The sequence below is a fragment of the Suricata suricatta genome, chromosome 6 (genome assembly GCF_006229205.1).
Source record: "Suricata suricatta isolate VVHF042 chromosome 6, meerkat_22Aug2017_6uvM2_HiC, whole genome shotgun sequence".
Lineage (NCBI taxonomy): Eukaryota > Metazoa > Chordata > Mammalia > Carnivora > Herpestidae > Suricata > Suricata suricatta.
The window spans coordinates 46,151,076-46,169,248 of NC_043705.1; the positions used below are offsets into that span (position 1 = coordinate 46,151,076).

An 18,173-nucleotide genomic window follows, 5' to 3' on the forward strand; every position below is an offset into this window, starting at 1 on the left:
TATTGTAAGTGGGTAACATGCTAGTGATCAAAAAAAGAAATGGTATTTGTGTCTTCATTTAAAATTTTCAGTGACTAACATGACACAGATTCGAAAATCAATTAGAGTATTTGGGGGCACCAGGGTGGCTTAGTCAGTTAAGCATCCAACTCGATTTCAGCTCAGATCATGATCTCACGGATTGGGAGATCGAGCCCCACGCTGGACTCAGTTCTGACAGAGCAAACCTGCTTAAGGTCTCTCTCTCTCTCTCTCTCTCTCTCTACCCTTCCCCCACTCATGCACTTGCTCTCAAAATAAACACTAAAAATGAAAGTAACTTAAGCAACTTGGGTGGAAGTGAAGGTAGTGTGTGCTCAAGTAATGAGAAGATGCAAAGAGTTTCTTTAGTGATGACATGCACTGAAAATGTTCAAACGAAATAGTTTCCTACATTGTCCGTATGTTAATATATGTAATACATGATTTTAAACATACCTAACTAAATAAATTAATAACATTCTTTAAGCAGTTATTCGACATTCATCTATATCCTTGAGTAGCTATTCAAATCTGCCGATAAACTTTTTCATGGATCCAAATCTTCTGGATTCCTGCCCTTCAGTCTGAAAATTCCAATTTATAAACTTCTCTAGATGGAATAACTAATGAGGCCACTAATGCTAACAGTAAAAGAAAATTTTAAAAAGAAAACCCTGGTCCTCTCTCTTTAGAGGCAAGCTGTAAGACATAAACATTTTTACTATTTGTATTGAAGTAACACTTACGCTTGGATGAGGCTAGACAGGTCAGTTAGGCCTCCAACTCCAGCAGCAGGTCCCCCAATGGCATTTGTCATCATTCCTGACATTCTAGAATAGGCAAGAGATGGATCACTAGGCCTGGCATATAATCTTAACTGCATGTTAAGTCTCCTGCTTGGAGACTAAGGAGAAAGTCAGGTCAAATATGCATGGCTGTAAGTTCTAAATGGCATTCATCTATCACTTATCACTTATCATTTTGGAGCTGGTGTGCTCAACTTAGGAGCTTGGCAGGTGAGTGGAAGGGGAAAATTTACTTACAGCTGCTGAACTTGAGGATTCTGCATTAAACTTGCTGCCTGGAATTGAAAAACGCATTTCCCATTAAAAGCAGTTAATATTCATGGTTCTTTAACAAAGAATTGGGAGAAAAAATAAAAGTGAAACTATGTATATATTAACATTTTTTAGAGTTTTAGCATACTCAACAAAGTGGGAATGTAAACAAAAGCAGAAGTACTAGAAAAAATGGCATTGAAAATACATTGTAAGGATAAAGAGATTAAAACACTATAATAAACTAAGTATTTTACTTACTACTACGGATCAGATCAATAAAGCCAACAGGAAAAATAAAAACTTTAAAAGTATGGCTAAAGAATCTTCTACCCTTGACTTGAGGGTCTTCTTCAAAAGAAGACTCTAGGAGACATGACCTTGCTCCATGAGGTTCAGTAATCCTGTGCTTACAATGGGAAGAGAATTCTATTTATACATACATTCACTTGTAAAACTTTCTATTTTGAAAGTATAAACATTTTTTGGCCTCACATTTGTTCCATCAACAATGTTCATGTAAAATTTACATGGACTCTAAATCTTTGTAGACAGTATTTTTTCATTCACTGACCCTAAACAAGGTGTTGGGAGAAGTCATCGCTTGCTCTCATTACCATAAAGAGAACTGTTTGACTTCCTTGCAAACAATTCAATAACTCTACTCAAGTTTCAGGACTGGTGCTTCTGCTGCCTGACATGAGTGCTATGGACATTAAACAGGAAAAGCAGGATTTATGAGCTACAAATATAAAGCATTTTGTTTCAAAATCTTTTTTTTTTTTTTAGTTTATCAGAAAGAGCACAAGTGGGGGAAAGGCACAGAGAGAGGGAGAGTGAGAATCCCAAGCAGGCTCTGTGCTGTCAGCACAGAGCCCGATGAGGGGCTTGACCTCACGAACCGTAAGATCATGACCTGAGCCAAAATCAAGAGTTGGACACTTAACTGAATGAGACACCCAGCTGCCCCTTTCACAATCTCTTTAATCTGATGCTACAAAAGCAATTCACCCTTTTCTAGATTCCGGGACATAGAAGAGATGCAGAGCAGGTCCTAAGGCTTTTCAGGCCATTTTTAAGTATACAGTCCTCTAGTCACTCTAAGGTAGAAAATGAACTCCAGTTCAGGAATTCACTCGTTGCTCACTGTAATAACCAAATACATAAAGCTTCATTGACGGGCAAAACATTTCGCCTCCCAAGCATGGGCCTACTAGAGATGGGCCAGTTGCCTGTCCTCTTCACCACAGTGCCCCTGTGCCTCTTCCAGCTTGTTAGGCAGGAGCCCTGGCCCTCTAGGAAGGGAAAGACTGGTACTAGCTCAGTGGCTCTGCACTCATGCCTGGTGGATGTGCAAGTTGTTTAAAACTACTCTGGTTCTCTCTTGAACTTTTGAGGTCCTGCAGAAACTTCCCCCAACCCCACCACCCTGGGCATTCCTCATCCATCCTCTGAGAAAGGACACCATGACTTTCCCTTGAGTCCCAGGCCCTTTACAGTCCTCCTCTCAGGCTCTGTGTTGGAGGCCTTTCTGGGAAGATTCACACAGGACTATCTTATGAGCACCTGTGCTCACCTGGGTCCACAGGAAACACATCTTCCCTCCACTGGCTTTAGTACAGTTACTTCCTTAGCTGGCAGGTCAGACCCCAGTCTACTGTCTTCCAAACTGAGAGCCATCTAGAAAGCTCTCTAAGAAGGCCACGGAAGCCTTTTCTCTGTGGGCTGGAGAGGAGGGTGGCCCTTTACCTCTGTCATACGTGAAAAAGGGCTCTGTAACTTCAATATCTCTCTCCAAAAATCTTTATTCTCTATCAGTTGACTTTGTACAATTCACACAGAGTGTTTTTAACCTGCACCTTCTGCAACACTTCACTTCGGTGCGCAGCACAAAGCTACATCTGAAACTAAAAGAAATCCATTTTCACATCCTGCTATAAGAGAATAACCTGATGCCTGCAAATGGGTAACAATGCTCAAAAAATGTCACAAAACCTACAAAGAGACATATAATTGCTGGCATGTAATCAGGAAAACTAACTTAAATTTGATGGGCTCAATCTTGAGACTTGAAGAGAGTTACTGAATTATTTGCAAGTCCATCAAATAATTCTCTCTCTGGTAATAAAAGCAAGTGGTGGCTTTCCCAACACCTCATTTAGGGTGACTGATTCAAAAATTAACTACTGTCTACAAAGATTTCAACTACCAATTGCTACAAACCTACTAAATGTTCAAAAAACTTCTTTATCTCACTGGGAATGAGCCATCCAAGCATTTCAATTCAAATGAAGGTTTTTGTGGATGCACAACAACATTTTTTGAAGGAACCGAAGATGAACACAAGTAGCACCACTGCCTGCCAAGGGCATGGCATGTGGTGGAGTGAAGGATTCTCGGCCAGAAATATTCCAGATCACCCAGGTAATATCCCTGACCCACGAAATCAGAGTTTCCACCTTTTGGCCCAGAGCATACATGTTTTTAAGAAGACCCATGAGTGACTTTGTTGTTTTCAAGGATGAAGTACAGACATGTGAGAATTAAACTCAAAGTTCAAATAAACTCATGAAAGGAAGGCAGTAGACCATGATGAAAGGAGAGCTTAGGCAAACGCCACAGCCAAACTCCTCAGATCAGACCTCAATTAGGGGGATCTTCCTAAGGCCACTTTTAAACGCTTGTAAAAGAGTTGTTTTTAATTTTTTGTAGATTTGCAGACCCCTTCACCAATCAAAGGAAAAATACAAATCTCTCTAGAAAATGCATACATGTACATGTACACAAATTTTTGTATAGAATTTCAGGAAATCCATGGGTTTCCTAAAGTCCATTCATGGCTTTCTCTTAAAGAGGTCCATAGGCAGGTTAAAAACCTGAGCCAGAGCGTGATGCGACCACCCTATGCCACGACCCCCACCACCACTACAAAAGCTCCCATATTTGCTTCTTAAAGTTTGGGAACCATATAACTTTATGGAAAACAGCCAGCAGAGCAAAAAAGGAAATATACTCACCATACTAATGAAGGCTGGATTATTTATTAAACTAGCCATGTCAAAGCTCAATCCAGTTCCTGTCTGTAAAACAATTGTATTTGAGAATTATTCTAACTACTAAAACTTGGTTATAATAAATTGTGAAAGAGAAAATATTTCCTTCATTTGGCATTAATAACTTACAGGACTGGATACCTCTCTTAACTTCTGTTCTGCTATTTTCAGATTTGACTTGTAAGAATCATTTTCAGGGTCAAGATCTAATGCCTTTTGATAACTTGTAACTGCTTCTTCAAATTTATTTATGGCAGTGAGGGCCAGTCTGAAAAGAATAAAATATATGATTAAAGAGCATCACGACATCACAAACATACCTCCGCTTCCATATTCAATGTGAATCCAGACTATACTTAATTTATTCCCTGTACTATGATTCACGGGAGTATCACTAAAATTCCTTCTAATTCCAAGATTCTTAAGTCTGGACTTTCTCCATTCTACTTGCTGACAAACGTGGCTGTCCTATGAATCATTAATTTAGTGTTTACAAATGAACCTTACCTACCCTTCCAATTTGTGAAGTAATTTGCCTGATGAATGACAAAGCTCCACAAAGATGAGAGCTGATGAACAATCCTGTGGCCATTTTAAGTCCATGATGCTAAAACCATTTCAAGAACTCTGAACTAGATTTGTGCTCCCTAATGTCCCACTTTCTTCCTTCTTCCTAGCAGAGACATTGAGCCACAGTAAATACCAATGTGCCATTAAAAAAATAAAAATAAAAATAGGCTATGAGGTATTATCAAGCTACTCCTGAACAAGACATGTTTATTGTCAAGTACATAAAATTAGCACCCTTTACAACTCAACACATATCTGTGCCAGGCACAGATCAAGGAACGAGTCATTAAATTTTTATGCTTTCCTCTACCTAGTTAGAATCTATTTATCAGAAATTTACTTCAGAACTATACAATAATGTTATATATGGAGAGACAGTACTGAGGTTTTTTTATTTGTTCTCAGTTCATTTTTAACAAATTACTCCAATTCTTTACTAAGAACTCCATCCGATTCTTTCTTGGATGACTTGCCTCCCAGACTTCTGATCTAGACAGAATGCAGTACCTAACCACAGAAAAGTTCTCAGAACCTAATTTGTTTTTCTACTAGTCAACCATGAAAGATATTTGATCAGAGTCCTCAATTAATCAACAGTCAATAAGTATTTATTGAAACCCTACCGCATGCTGGAGATTATAGTTCACAATGAAAAAGATAAAGTCCTTGACTTTAAGAAAATTTCATCCTCTCTGGGAAGGTAAGCAATAAACACAAAAAAAGAGTAATATTAAGGAGACTGAGTAAAGGAACTACTTGAAGAAGCCACACTAAAAAGACCTGAGTGACGAGAAGAAGGCAGTCCCATGAAAATCAGAAAAGCATCTAAAGAGAAGATACGGCAAACACAATGGCCCTGAGAGGGCTTAAGGAACAGGACAAAAGCTGATGAAGAGGAAGCACAGAAAATAAAGGGTGGAAAGAGATGACATCAGGGAATAATCAGGTGCCAGATCATATATGACCTTGGTTTGGAGTATGGATTTTATTCTGGTTGCAGTGGAGTGACAGATCTGACCTGTGTTTTGGAGCATTCACTCTGGCTTCTCTGCAGATCGACATGGGTGGGGGCGGAATGGTAGCAGGGGGACCCGTTACAAAGCTCCTGCAGTAGCCTGTATAAGAGGTGGTAATTGATGTAGGGCTGTAAACAAGACAGCATTCAAGGCCTGAATTCAAGATACACAGTCCTGGATGTGGAACTCAGACGTGACAGGACTTGCTGATAGATTAGTTGGGTCAGGTGTAATAAGAATGAAGAATGACCCCTAGCCTTCTTACCTCAGCACTGGACGTAGGTGAATGATGGTACCATTTACCAAGATGGGAAAGATTTAAGAAGGAACAAAAGTTCTTAACAAACGTTAAGCTTTAAATGCCTATTAAACCTCTAGGTGGAGGTGAAAAGTAGTTGAGTATATGAGTATGGAGTTCAGATATCTATCTTAAGAGCTCCATCAATATATAAAGTTGAGTCTCATTAATAACAGTAGTTAATATTCAATAAAGTCACCATAAACACTAAATTAGTAAATAATGAACAACTCCTCCTAGAGGAAATACAGGGTTGGGCTCCTGTGAGCTTTTGGTCACAACCTTTTCATCAATAGGTCAAAATATAATCTTATTTTATGTGTGTTTCTGTTAAAAAAAACATTTAATATATATTACTGATTCATTAGCAATGAACTAACAGCCAACAGCTCTAACTCGTTTCTAATCAAGAATTATCTAACATGAGTATTTTCTTCATAAGGCACATACTAGCCTTCTTGTGCTTAGGAGCACTAAACAACACTTCAGCCTCCACTTGGGGGCCAGTGTAAACAGGGAAATGAACCACAAAAGGCACAAAAATGCAAAACAAAAAATACAGCACTAAAAAAAACTGTGAAGAAAAAACACTCGTTTACAGCATAAAAGCTATAACGAAAAGGCAGAGCATCGCCTGATGGGACCTCTACAGAGAACTGGCATGATAGACAAGTGACTCAAATTTTTCACCCTTCTGTGAATGATTACCAAAGCACAGTGAGTATTGATTTGGGGGTTGTAAACAAATTGCAGCATGTAGGCAAATTCATGAATACAAAATCCTTGAATAATGAGTACCGACTGAAGATTAGAGTTTAAAACCATGGGACAGGATGGAATCAGAAGAGAGAACAGACAAACGACAGCAGCTGGAGAGAAAGCCCTGAGTACACCATTATTTAGAGGTGGTAGAGAAGGAAGAAGCAGTAAGAAAGACTGGGAAAGAGCACCCAGTGAAGTAGAAAGAAAACTAGGAAGTAGGATGTCACAGAAGCAGAGAGAATGAAGTATTTCAAAACTTAGTTGATTATGCTGAGGCACCTGGCTGGCTCCGTCAGAAGAGCACGTGACTCTTGATCTCGGGGTTGTGAGATTACTTAAATAAATACTCTTTAAAAAAAAGTTAACTGTGCCAAATACTAAAACATGGAGCACGGTAAGGATACAGACACGAACACTGACTGGCCTTGGCAAAATATAGGCAACTGGTGACCTTGAATAGGGCTGTCAGGAGAGTGACAGAGACAAAGGCCCTATTGGAGTGAGTGGAGAGCAGATGAGACACGAGGGAGCCAACACAAGCAGCCATGGAGGCAGGGCAGAACGAGGGGCTGGGAAATGGCCTCACTGGGTAAAATCATGGTTCCAGTGGGTGATTTTCTAGGACCTTTCCCCATGCAGTCACTGCCACCGTTGTTAGAGACAGGAAACCTGGTGTTGCAGAAAATAAAGGAAAGGACTCCAAGGTAAAGACCTGAAGAAGGTGCAAAGGGATGAGATCTAAGGCATGAGTGAAGGCAAGTCTAAGATAAGAACCCTTTCATTTGAAAAGGAACAAAAGGCAGTCAGTGAGGATACAAATGCAGATAGATTGGTTGATTCAGAAGGAGGAAGAGCTACTTTTCTTCTAAATGCATCCATTTTCTTAGTTAATTGCAAGGCAATACCATCAGCTGAGAGTTGCCATGGAGGGTGTGGTAGAAATTTGAAGAGAGAAAAAGTGGGAAGCAGCAACTCAGCGTAGGAAGGTGAACTTACAAGGAGGTATAGGAGGATTGTCCACCAAGATACTGAGTGCTCATTTGAGATTTGCGGCCAGATGTGAGTCCACTGAGTATGGTTGTATGATTTTCTCCAACAACCAACCATTCATCATACAAGTGATCATCTCTATCCCAAGTCATAGAAATTGCAGTCATTTCCTCTCTCAATGTCGTATTTATCTTCCTAATAGTGCAATATTTAAGCAGGAAATTGAAAACCAAGCCATTAAGAAAAGCACATCTGATACTCCTTGGTACTACTTTGAACATTCTGCCAGAACTTACCCCATTCTCCCATAGGCCTTGCTGTACTTTGAATCAATTGCTATTGCTTTCTCACAATCCTTTATTGCATCTGTGTAGTGGCCTAATTTACTCTGAGCAGCAGCCCTAAGAGAAAGAGAAGAGATTTTTATTACAAGCAATCGTCAAGGCACTAATTGAGATGGTCAGGTACCAATAAAACTGTATTTTCCTTGTCCCAATTTGTCTATAACTTCCAGCAATTATCTAAATCAAACCAAGATAATTCTACAATCAAAAAGACAACTCAAAAACAAAATTCAGGGGTGCCTGGGTGGCTCTGTCAGTTAAGTGTCTGACTTTGGCTCATGTCATGATCTTGCAGTTCGTGAGTTCAAGCCCCTCATCAGCCTGGTTGGGATTCTGTGTCTCCATCTCTCTCTGCCTCACCCCGGACTTGTGCTCTGTCTCTCTCAAAAATAAACATTAAAAAAATTTTTTTAATTCAGAGAAAATGCGCATGCCGCCTTTCACGGTGTGTTTTCCTACAGAAAAGACAAATAAGCGATTCATACAACTGATCTACCTTATTGCCTTTTGAATTTACCCAAACAGAAAACTGAAAACACAAGGGATCACTAAGGAAGAATGCAGAGCGAGAGACTGTGGCAAATGGCTACCCAGGGGTAGGCTGTTAAATGACCACTTTACTAGTAGGGTTAAGATTATCATCTGGCAAGTCTAAGATGAAAATCTAACTTATCTGTATGCCCAACTCTGGCTGCACACAAAGGATGGGCAATGCATTCCTTCCACTGAGAACAGAATCTCAGAGCGATAAAGCACTACTGAATCCCTTCCAGGTCACCTCTAACAAATCTCTCCTGGAATAACTGGGGCCTGCAGTATAATGAAGCCACTTTCTCTCCCTCCACACAATCTTGAGAGCAGACAGCCCTCTGTTCCCCTGTTACAGCGCTCACTCAACCCTTGAGGCCACCAGCAGAAAGACTAAATAAGCAGAATGTTCTAAAGGCAAGCCCTTTGAACTAAAACATTCCATAACGTCTCCTGCCCTCCTTCCCACTACAGCCCCACTCATTCTTCTCCAGAATAAATATTTCTTATTCATTCAACTCATGTATCTTTTGAGGTCTAGCTAATGCACAGACACTTTTCTAGGCACAATGGATAGAGCAGTAATCAAAATAACATTTCTGGGGACGTCTGGTGGCTCAGCTAGTTAAGCAGCGACTCTGGGTTTCAGCTCAGGTCGTGATCTCATAGTTCATGAGATTGAGCCCCGCATCAATCACGCTCTGTGCTGAGAGTGGAGCCTGCTTAGGATTCTCTCTCTCTCTCTCTCTCTCTCTCTCTCTCTGTCTCTCTCTCAAATAAAATAAAAATAAGAAGAAGATTCCTGGCCTCAACAGTGCTTAGGTTTCTGTGGTATGAGTGGCAATGGCAGGTGGCCTGAACCCTTCAAATATGTCTATGCCATTAAAAAAAATAAACACAGTAATATTTCCTAGATTAAGAGATGTAAGTGACAGAGCAGAATGCAATACACAAAGAGTGATTAGATTCTGGATGAAAAGACATAGCTATAGAAGGTATTTTGGGGACAAATGAAGAAATTTCAGTATTAATGCCAATTTTCTTACATATGATGGGTAAGATAGTTATGCAGAGTATATCTTAAGAGATATGATTGAAGTATTTGGGACCAGCAAGAAAATTTTATACATATGTACATACACAAACAGTCATTAAAAAGACAAAAAGACAAAAAGAAATAAATATGGCAAATGTTAGCTATTTTTGATTCTAAGGTAAGTATATATGGATGTTCATGTATTACTGTTTCAGTAAGTTGAAATAGGGTTTAAATAGTTTTAAACTTATTTTCTTAGATACACATATATAATAAACATATTATAGATAACATACAATTTATGATAATATACATTAAAAAAAACCATGCTGACATATGACTGCTTCATGATTAGAAGTCTTCAAGTAAAGGCGATGCTCCCTTCTAAAATTCACTGTATCACTTCAACTCAAACTTTCATTGAAAACTATAATATGCTAAACTCAGAACTCCAAACCAAATACACTGTGATGAAGAGGAAATAACTCTGCCCTCCAATCTTTCATTGCCTTAATAGGGAAAAAGACATGTAAATAAATAAGTATATAGTATGATAATTCCAATAATGGAATCAAAGGAGATATCAACAAAGTATCAGAGGAAAAGGCAACATGAGAGAAGTATGATTAGCCCTCTGCAGAGCCATCCAAGAGAACTTCTTCCTCTATCCCCTACAGCAGTCCCCTGCCCACATGTAACTAAAGAGCACTTGAAATATGCTATTGCAACCGAGGAACGGAATTTTTCATTTTATCAAGTTGAACCTACATTTGCGCAGCCACATGTGGCTAGGAGCTACCTTACTGGATAGCACCACTCCAAACGACATGGTGAGGAAGGGCACAAGGGCATGGACAGGAGGTTGGGAAGAAAAGAAATTTTAAAAGTCTTTCCAAGGCTGCTCAGGTGGTTCAGTCAGTAGAGCATCTGACTGTTGAGCTCAGGGTCCTGAGTTCAAGCCCCACATTAAGCATGGAGCCTACTTTTAAAAAATGAATAAAAAAATAAATTTAAAAAAATTCTAGAAAGTCTTCCCAAGGAAACATTCTAGGCAGAGCACATAAAAGCATCTAGAGATGTTCCAACATGGTACTTATAAGTAGTCCGCAAATGTCAAATATTCCATGTACATAGAGAGTAGAGAATAGTGAAGATAATGAAATTAAAAGAAAAGAAAATATCTAGATTATAAAAGAGCTTATGCATCAGGCTGAGGAACTTAAATTTGCTCATGTAGGTATTCAGGTACAGTAAATAGAAAGCAAGAGTTACAGAATTAATTTCACATTTTAGAAAGACCCTTTTCACAGAAGATTGGATTGGCGAATGCAAGTAGAAATGTGAAGCCAAATGAAGTTACTACAGCACTAATTTAACAAGTTTAAGATCCTAAGGGAATAGTGATGGAAATGGAGGAGGCAACAAATGAGCTGTTGGGAGGTAAATGGTAAAGGTAAACTGAGGGGAAGACACCCTGATCTCTGGCTTCAGATACTGACAGCAAGACAAGGAATTAAGCAGGGAGAATCACACCCAGCAAGAAGAGTGGGCAGAGCGTTAAGAAGGTGGCTATGTTTCAGTCTTGATTGCTTTAGCCTCAGATCACAAACTGTATGTTAGCATCTTTCAAAGAGGACGCAGGCCCCTGAACCTATGAGGCCAGAAAAGCAAAGCAAAGTCGAGCTATATCCCATTCAAATGTTCTGTGAGATAAAGCCAAACATGCCAATGTCTGAACTGAATATCAATGTGACCTGTTCTCTCTGCCCCTGCTGTCTGGTTATCAGGGCATAACTAATGAAATTCCAACAGAACAATACAGTCAGAGTTACCATGTTTTCAGACATCCTCGCTTTCTTTACCCTATTAGAGCAAGACCATGAGTGAAATCTGTGTTCTATTTTCATAGAAAATAAGGCAGAAAGAAAAATCACAAGTACCTTACATCTCTCATACCATATGTCATGCATAAATAAGTTATAGCAAAACTGATTTCTACAACTAGGAAGTACACTGTTTTTGAAAGAAACAAGTATTGAAAGCCTAGAACTATGCTAGTTCCTTTATATACATTATTACTCTTCACAGCTACCCTACAATGAGGTTAGTATCATCCTTATTTTACAAGTGAGGAAATTGAAGCTCAGAATGCTTAAGTAGCTGCCCAAGATCACAGAGCTAGTAAGTGGCTGACCTGAGATTCGATTCCAAGTTCAACAAACCGAATCCAACTCCCAGTGAGCCTACTGACTTGTAGGCTTATGGAGACAGAGGAAAACAGTGTGCAAAACAATGTGGCCTCTGTTCCAAGCTGTCACTAGCATTCCTTGGTACCATGCCCTGGTGATTCCTAACTGTGTCTTTAAACTATGCTCTCCATCCTAAGTCCCTTCCCCTTCCTCTCAGTTCTTGGCTGTCCATCAAATCTAGCTCCAACTCCAATTCCCCATCACCTGAGAGCTCTTGTGAACCAATTTTTTCCATCATGCTCTGACTCTCTCTCTGTACACCTTTAATTCCATTTATTGCCTCAGTCATTCAACCATCCCTCCCTCCCAGAAACAGGAGACAAATATGGGTCAAGTCAGCAATGAGGTTGCACAAAAGAAATAAAGAATACTGTTTAGGGACAGAAGACCCAGACAGCTGGCTGGTTTAATATAAAATATTGTTTCATATTATAAAGTATTTGGAAATGTTTTAGACCCACACTCAATCATTTGTTGGGGTTTTTTTGTTTGTTTTGTTTTTATGTTTTTTATTTATTTTTGAAAGACAGAGAGAGACAGCATGAACAGAGGAGGCTCAGAGAGAGAGAGAGAGGGAGACACAGAATCTGAAGACAGGCTCCAGGCTCTGAGCTAGCTGTCAGCACCAAGCCCGACCCGGGGCCCAAAGTCACGAACTGCGAGATCATGACCAGAGCTGAAGCCGGACGCTGAAATGACTGAGCCACCCAGGCGCCCTGCAATCATTTGTTGTTTTATGTATACAAGTACACAGTCCTCTCTGTATAGTCCTCTGTGCATTAAAAATTGGTTGAACTCCTGTGAGGCACGGTGCGAGGTACTACAGGGGATACAAAAACATAAAAGATCCAATCTCTGCCCTTCACCTGGAGAAATAAAATAAGTATGTATATAACTATAAGGTACAAAGTATGATATACAGACATAGATGTCACATATCATGGTCAGTTCTAGGAGTACAGAAAAAAAGACAAAAATAAATGATAGATATTCAAGGAAAGACTCAGGTTTTTCTGGTACCTAAGCTGAGCCTAAAGCATCATTAGGAGCCTAAAAGGCTAAAACAAGATAAATACTAGAAAAGAAAGACTTGAGGTTAAGAAATGTGCCAACTGATTATTTTTTAACATATAAAAAAATCACTTCCAGGGGCACATGGGTGGCTCAGTCAGTTAGGACTCCTACTTTGGTTCAGGTTATGATCTCATTGTTCGTGGGTTCGAGCCCCACATTGGGCTCTGTGCTGACAGCTCAGAGCCTGGAGCCTGCTTCAGATTCTGTGTCTCCCATTCTCTGCTCCTCCCTGCTCATGCTCTCTCCCCCTCAAAAATAAAGAAACATTAAACAAAAAAAAATATTCACATCACTTCTATAAAATGAAAATGAAAACTGTGGTTCACCCTTGCATGTTTAACATGTGAACATTAAGTTCATTAGTAACAAAAATGTAAAAATGAATATCAAAAAGAAGATTTAGTTCTATTCTGAACTTCCAATTCTTGGCACCCAGCTGACTAAGAAAAATGCAAAGGGTAGTTGGCAAGACTACAGATTATTGAGATATTTAAAACTACTAGGCACCTGGGTGGCTCACCTGGGTGAGTGTCCAACTTTGGCTCAGGTCATGATCTTACGACTCTTGACTTCAAGCCCCATATTGGGCTCGGGGTTGACAGCTTAAAGCCTGGAGCCTGCTTCAGATTCAATCATGTGTCTCCCCACTCTCTCTCTGCCCTTCCCAGCTTGTGCTCGGTTTTTGTCTCTCTCTCAAAAATAAACAAACATTTTAAAAAAGTTTAAAAAAACAACCTACTAGGGTCTAAAAACTTTTTAAAATCTTTTTTCAATATTTGTATTAGATATACAAATAAAGTTTTCTAGTTACGTATTATTAAATTGCATGCTTGGGGCGCCTGGATGGCTTAGCTGGTTAAGTGGCTGACTTTGGTTCAGGTCACGATCTCGCGGTTCGTGGGTTCGAGCCCACCATTGGGCTCTATGCCGAAAGCTCAGAGCCTGGAGCCTACTTTGGATTCTGTGTCTCCCTCTCTCTCTGACCCTCCCCCACTCATGCGCTGTTTCTCTCTGTCTCAATAATAAATAAAACATTAAAAAAATTTTTTTTAATCTTATAAATTGCATGCTCTATTACTGAACTCCTCAGGAAAATAGATACTATTTAAATGAAAAAGATAAGTATGACTGTTGATATCAATTTAACAATAATTAAATGATAAGCAAGCACAGGTATTGCCAATAATCTCTTCTAATCCAGTACTAGCAAACATAAGATTAATGAACCCTAATCTCATTTGAAATAAATGATTTATTTAGGATCCAATTTCCTATATTCATAGTTAAAAGTGTATGGCTTATTGTGCTCTATAAATAAGTAATTTTCTGATAACATTTATATCTGGTCATAACATTTAGTGACACTTTATTAAGTGCTTTTGTTTCATATATTTAATATGCTAAATTAAAACATGTATTTATCTGATGACAGAAATAAAGAACATAAAATCGCAGCTTGGGGAATTCATTTTCTATAAATTACTTGGATTTTTTATTTTTCTGGGCTAGATTATCAGAACATATTAATAAAGGGACTCTTTTGTAAAGAAAATATAGTTGAATTACTAGTATGGACAGCTAAATTTCTTATGAATTCAACTCTTCCACAAAAAACAACTATAAATTCTGTACAAACTATAAGACAAAAAAAAACCTAAAAGCAGCCCAGGTGACCATAAGTAGAAAAATGGCTTAGGAAATTGTGGTTCAAACGATAGAGTACTACTGAGTAATTAAAAATAAAACACTGGGGCTCCTGGGTGGCTCAGTCAGTTAAGTATATGACTTTGGCTCAGGTCATGATCATATGGTTCCTGGGTTTGAGCCCTGCTTCGGGTTCTGCACTGACAGCTCAGAGTCTGGAGCCTGTTTCTGGTTTTGTGTCTCCCTCTTTCTCTGACCTTCCCCTGCTCGCACTCTGTGTGTGTCTCTCTCCCAAGGGAAAAAAAAAAAAAAAAGGTAAAAATTAAAAAAAAAAAAGAACATTGAGGGGCACCTGGGTGGCTCAGTTGATTGAGTGTCTGACTTTAGCTCAGGTCATAATCTTCACAGTACATGAGTTCGAGCCCTGCACCAAGCCTGCTGCTGTCAGCGCGGAGTCGGCTTCGAATCCTCTGTCAGCCCCTCTTCTCTCTAACCCTCCCCAACTTGTGCTTTCTCCCTCTCTCAAAAATGAATAAACATTAAAAAAAAAAAAAAAGAACCAGTAAGACAAACAAAAGCATGGTGAATCTTGAAACCATTAACCTGAATAAAAACAGAAAAAAAAGTACAAAAAAGTACACAAAAAAAGTACATGTGGTATGATTCCTTTTACATGGAATTCTAAAAGAAACAAATCTTATCTCTAGTAGGGAAAACAAAACAATGGTTGCCTCTGATGTTTCAGGCAACTGACTTTGAAGGAGCATACAGAATACATACACTTGTGTTGCACCAGTATATGTATTTGTCAAAATTCAGGCAAAGTACACTTAAGATTTGTGTACTTTATTACATGTAAATTTTACCTCAAAAGAAAATGTAAAATTGAATTCTATTAATGATATTGCATGGTAAAGTGCTTACAAGGAAAATGTACTAATGGCTGCAATTTACCTTTAAATGCATCAAAAGTAAGATGGACTACTAAACACAAGGGCACAAATAGATGAGTTAAAAACGTGATTTAGCAAATATGCCAAAATATGAAAGGCAGTATCTTGGTGTGGATGAATATGAGTGTATTTACTGTATACTTCTTTCAACTTAGAAATTTTTCATAAAAATGTAAGAGAGACCCCCAAAAAGAAGATAAATGACACTAGATAATTCAAAACCACTCCTATCAGACTAACATCATTTCCTTTAAAAAAAAAAAGTGTTTGTAATGTTTATTTAGTTTTGAGAGAGAGACAGAATGCAAGTGGGGGAGGAACAGAGAGAGAGGGAGACAAAGAATCCAAAACAAGCTCCAGGCTCTGAGCTGTCAGCACAGAGCCCGATGCAGGGCTCAAACTCATTAACCATAAGATCATGACCTAAGCCGATCTGGGATGCTCAACAGACTGAGCCACCCAGGCACCCCACATCATTTCCTTTTTATTTTAACAGGCTTGTTACCAGACTCTATTAAACCAGAGAAAGACAACTGACAACATATTTAGACTCCAATAAATTTGGATCTGTCTTCATATTTGGATCAAAACAAAAAAACCCCAGAGTGCATAAACAATAATAATAATAATAATAATAATAATACTGAATAATAACATTCTATATTAATTCTATACTATAGAATTAATTATACAATTCATTATACAATTATAATTAAGAATTATACAATTTTATAATATAGATTGATTATATCATTATAATTATAATGTAACCAATTATATAATACAGAATTAATTATATAATATTTATTTAGTTAATATATAATTAGTATTTATTATACTATTTTAAATATTGTTATGCAATCATAATAGTGTTGTGGACAACACTCTTTACTATACAGCTTCCTAGCACCTTATATGTATTAACTATTTGATCTCTACAATAATCCTATGAGGTAAATACTATTATCCACATTTTACCAATGGGGAAACTAGGGCATACATGTGTTAGATAATTTGCTCAAGGTCACACACATAGTAAGTGCCAGAGCCAGAAATTAGAATCCAAAGACTCTGGGTCAGAACCCCGGCTCTTAAGCACTTCCCTGATTGCTCCCTTAGTTGACTTCATGGCTGACAGAATGTAATATGTGGCATTCTTAAGTTTGTGGATGACATGAAATGAGGAGCAAAAGTAAACACGTTCCTTCACAAAGTACCAAAAAGATTAAGGGTCCATACACATAAGCGAATGTAACAAGATAAAATTCTTCAGGGATAACATACAAGATCCTGCATTTTAGGGCAACCAACTATACCTCCAGTGAGAGCACTGGTGCACAGCAGGTGTCTGCCAAGAACCTATCAAAGGAAAATGTGATTGAATGACAGGATAAAGAGAATGTGTAAAAAAGAAACAATTTAATAAAACAAAAGCAAAATATTAACTTAATAAATAATGCCATAAAATGCTAATATATAATTATGTTATCTAGAAGTAGGTTAAATGAGAGCCCTACAAGACTGCTGTGGTCAGACCCATTCTGGAAATGCTGTGCAAATTTCTGAGAACTACACAGTAACAGATACAGGTAAACTGGAATGAGTTTAGAGCAAAAGTACAGAACTTTAAGCTATATTATCTGAGATATAACTGAACAAATGGCAAATATATAAGGTGGCGAAAAGAACTCAAATAAACATGGTAGCCAACTTCAAAATGTAAGGTATTATTATGAAAAAGAAGGATCATAAGTATTCTGTAATTGCCCCCAAGAATAAAAATAAAAACTGCCAACTGTGATCAAGCGCAAGGGTTTCAGGAACACAAATTCAGTGTCAATATAAGGAAAACTATCCCAAAAGATAGAACCATGAAAGAAAAGGCAGGGGACAAGAGACTATCTCAGAAGGGCATGAATACTCTAAACAGGATAAGGATAACTCAATGAAAGATTAGACCAAATGAAATAGCTCTTCCAAATCTAAGAATTTACTATACAACAAAAGGTAAGTTTTATACATTTCTGCCATAAAAGGTTTCAAATTGGTTAAAATAGATACCATTCACTAAAACAGACTGGCAGTGATAAAATTTAAATGTGAAGGAAAAATAAGACAAGTTATTTGTCAGGTCTGCAAATGCGGAAAGCTTTAAGACTAAAAAAAACTGCAAACTCTTAAACAGAGTTACTGGCCGGGTGTTGGGTGGAGAGATGGGCTAAATGGGTGCTGGGCTTTAAGGAGGCACTTGTTAGGTTGAGCACTGGGTGCTACAGGTAAGAGATGAATCACTGGGTTCTATTCCTGAAACCAATACCACCCTGTATGTTAACTAACTTGAGTTTAAATAAGACTTAAAAATACTGGAATGAAATTCAAAAGAAAGGAAAAACAACTTGTCTAGACAAATATTTAAGAGCTTTACATATGAAAAACATTAAAAGGCAAACAGTAAGCTATGCAATTAGGACAAATGGATTATATCGTTAATATACAGCTATGCTGTACAGGACAGTAGCCACAGCTCCATGAGGCTACTGAAATTTAAATCAATTTAAATTGATCTTCAATCTGGGG

General features: G+C 38.3%; 1 protein-coding gene across 1 annotated transcript in view; it reads right to left on the reverse strand.

The window, feature by feature from the left end:
• Positions 1–18,173, reverse strand: part of SGTB (small glutamine rich tetratricopeptide repeat containing beta) — a 43,817-nt gene that overhangs the window by 3,941 nt on the left and 21,703 nt on the right. The window contains exons 5-9 of the mRNA XM_029942337.1: positions 8,065–8,169; positions 4,262–4,400; positions 4,097–4,159; positions 1,065–1,102; positions 768–851 (exon numbers count right to left, since the gene is read on the reverse strand). Coding sequence (XP_029798197.1) covers positions 768–851; positions 1,065–1,102; positions 4,097–4,159; positions 4,262–4,400; positions 8,065–8,169 — 429 coding nt within the window. The remainder of the gene's footprint in view (positions 1–767; positions 852–1,064; positions 1,103–4,096; positions 4,160–4,261; positions 4,401–8,064; positions 8,170–18,173) is intronic.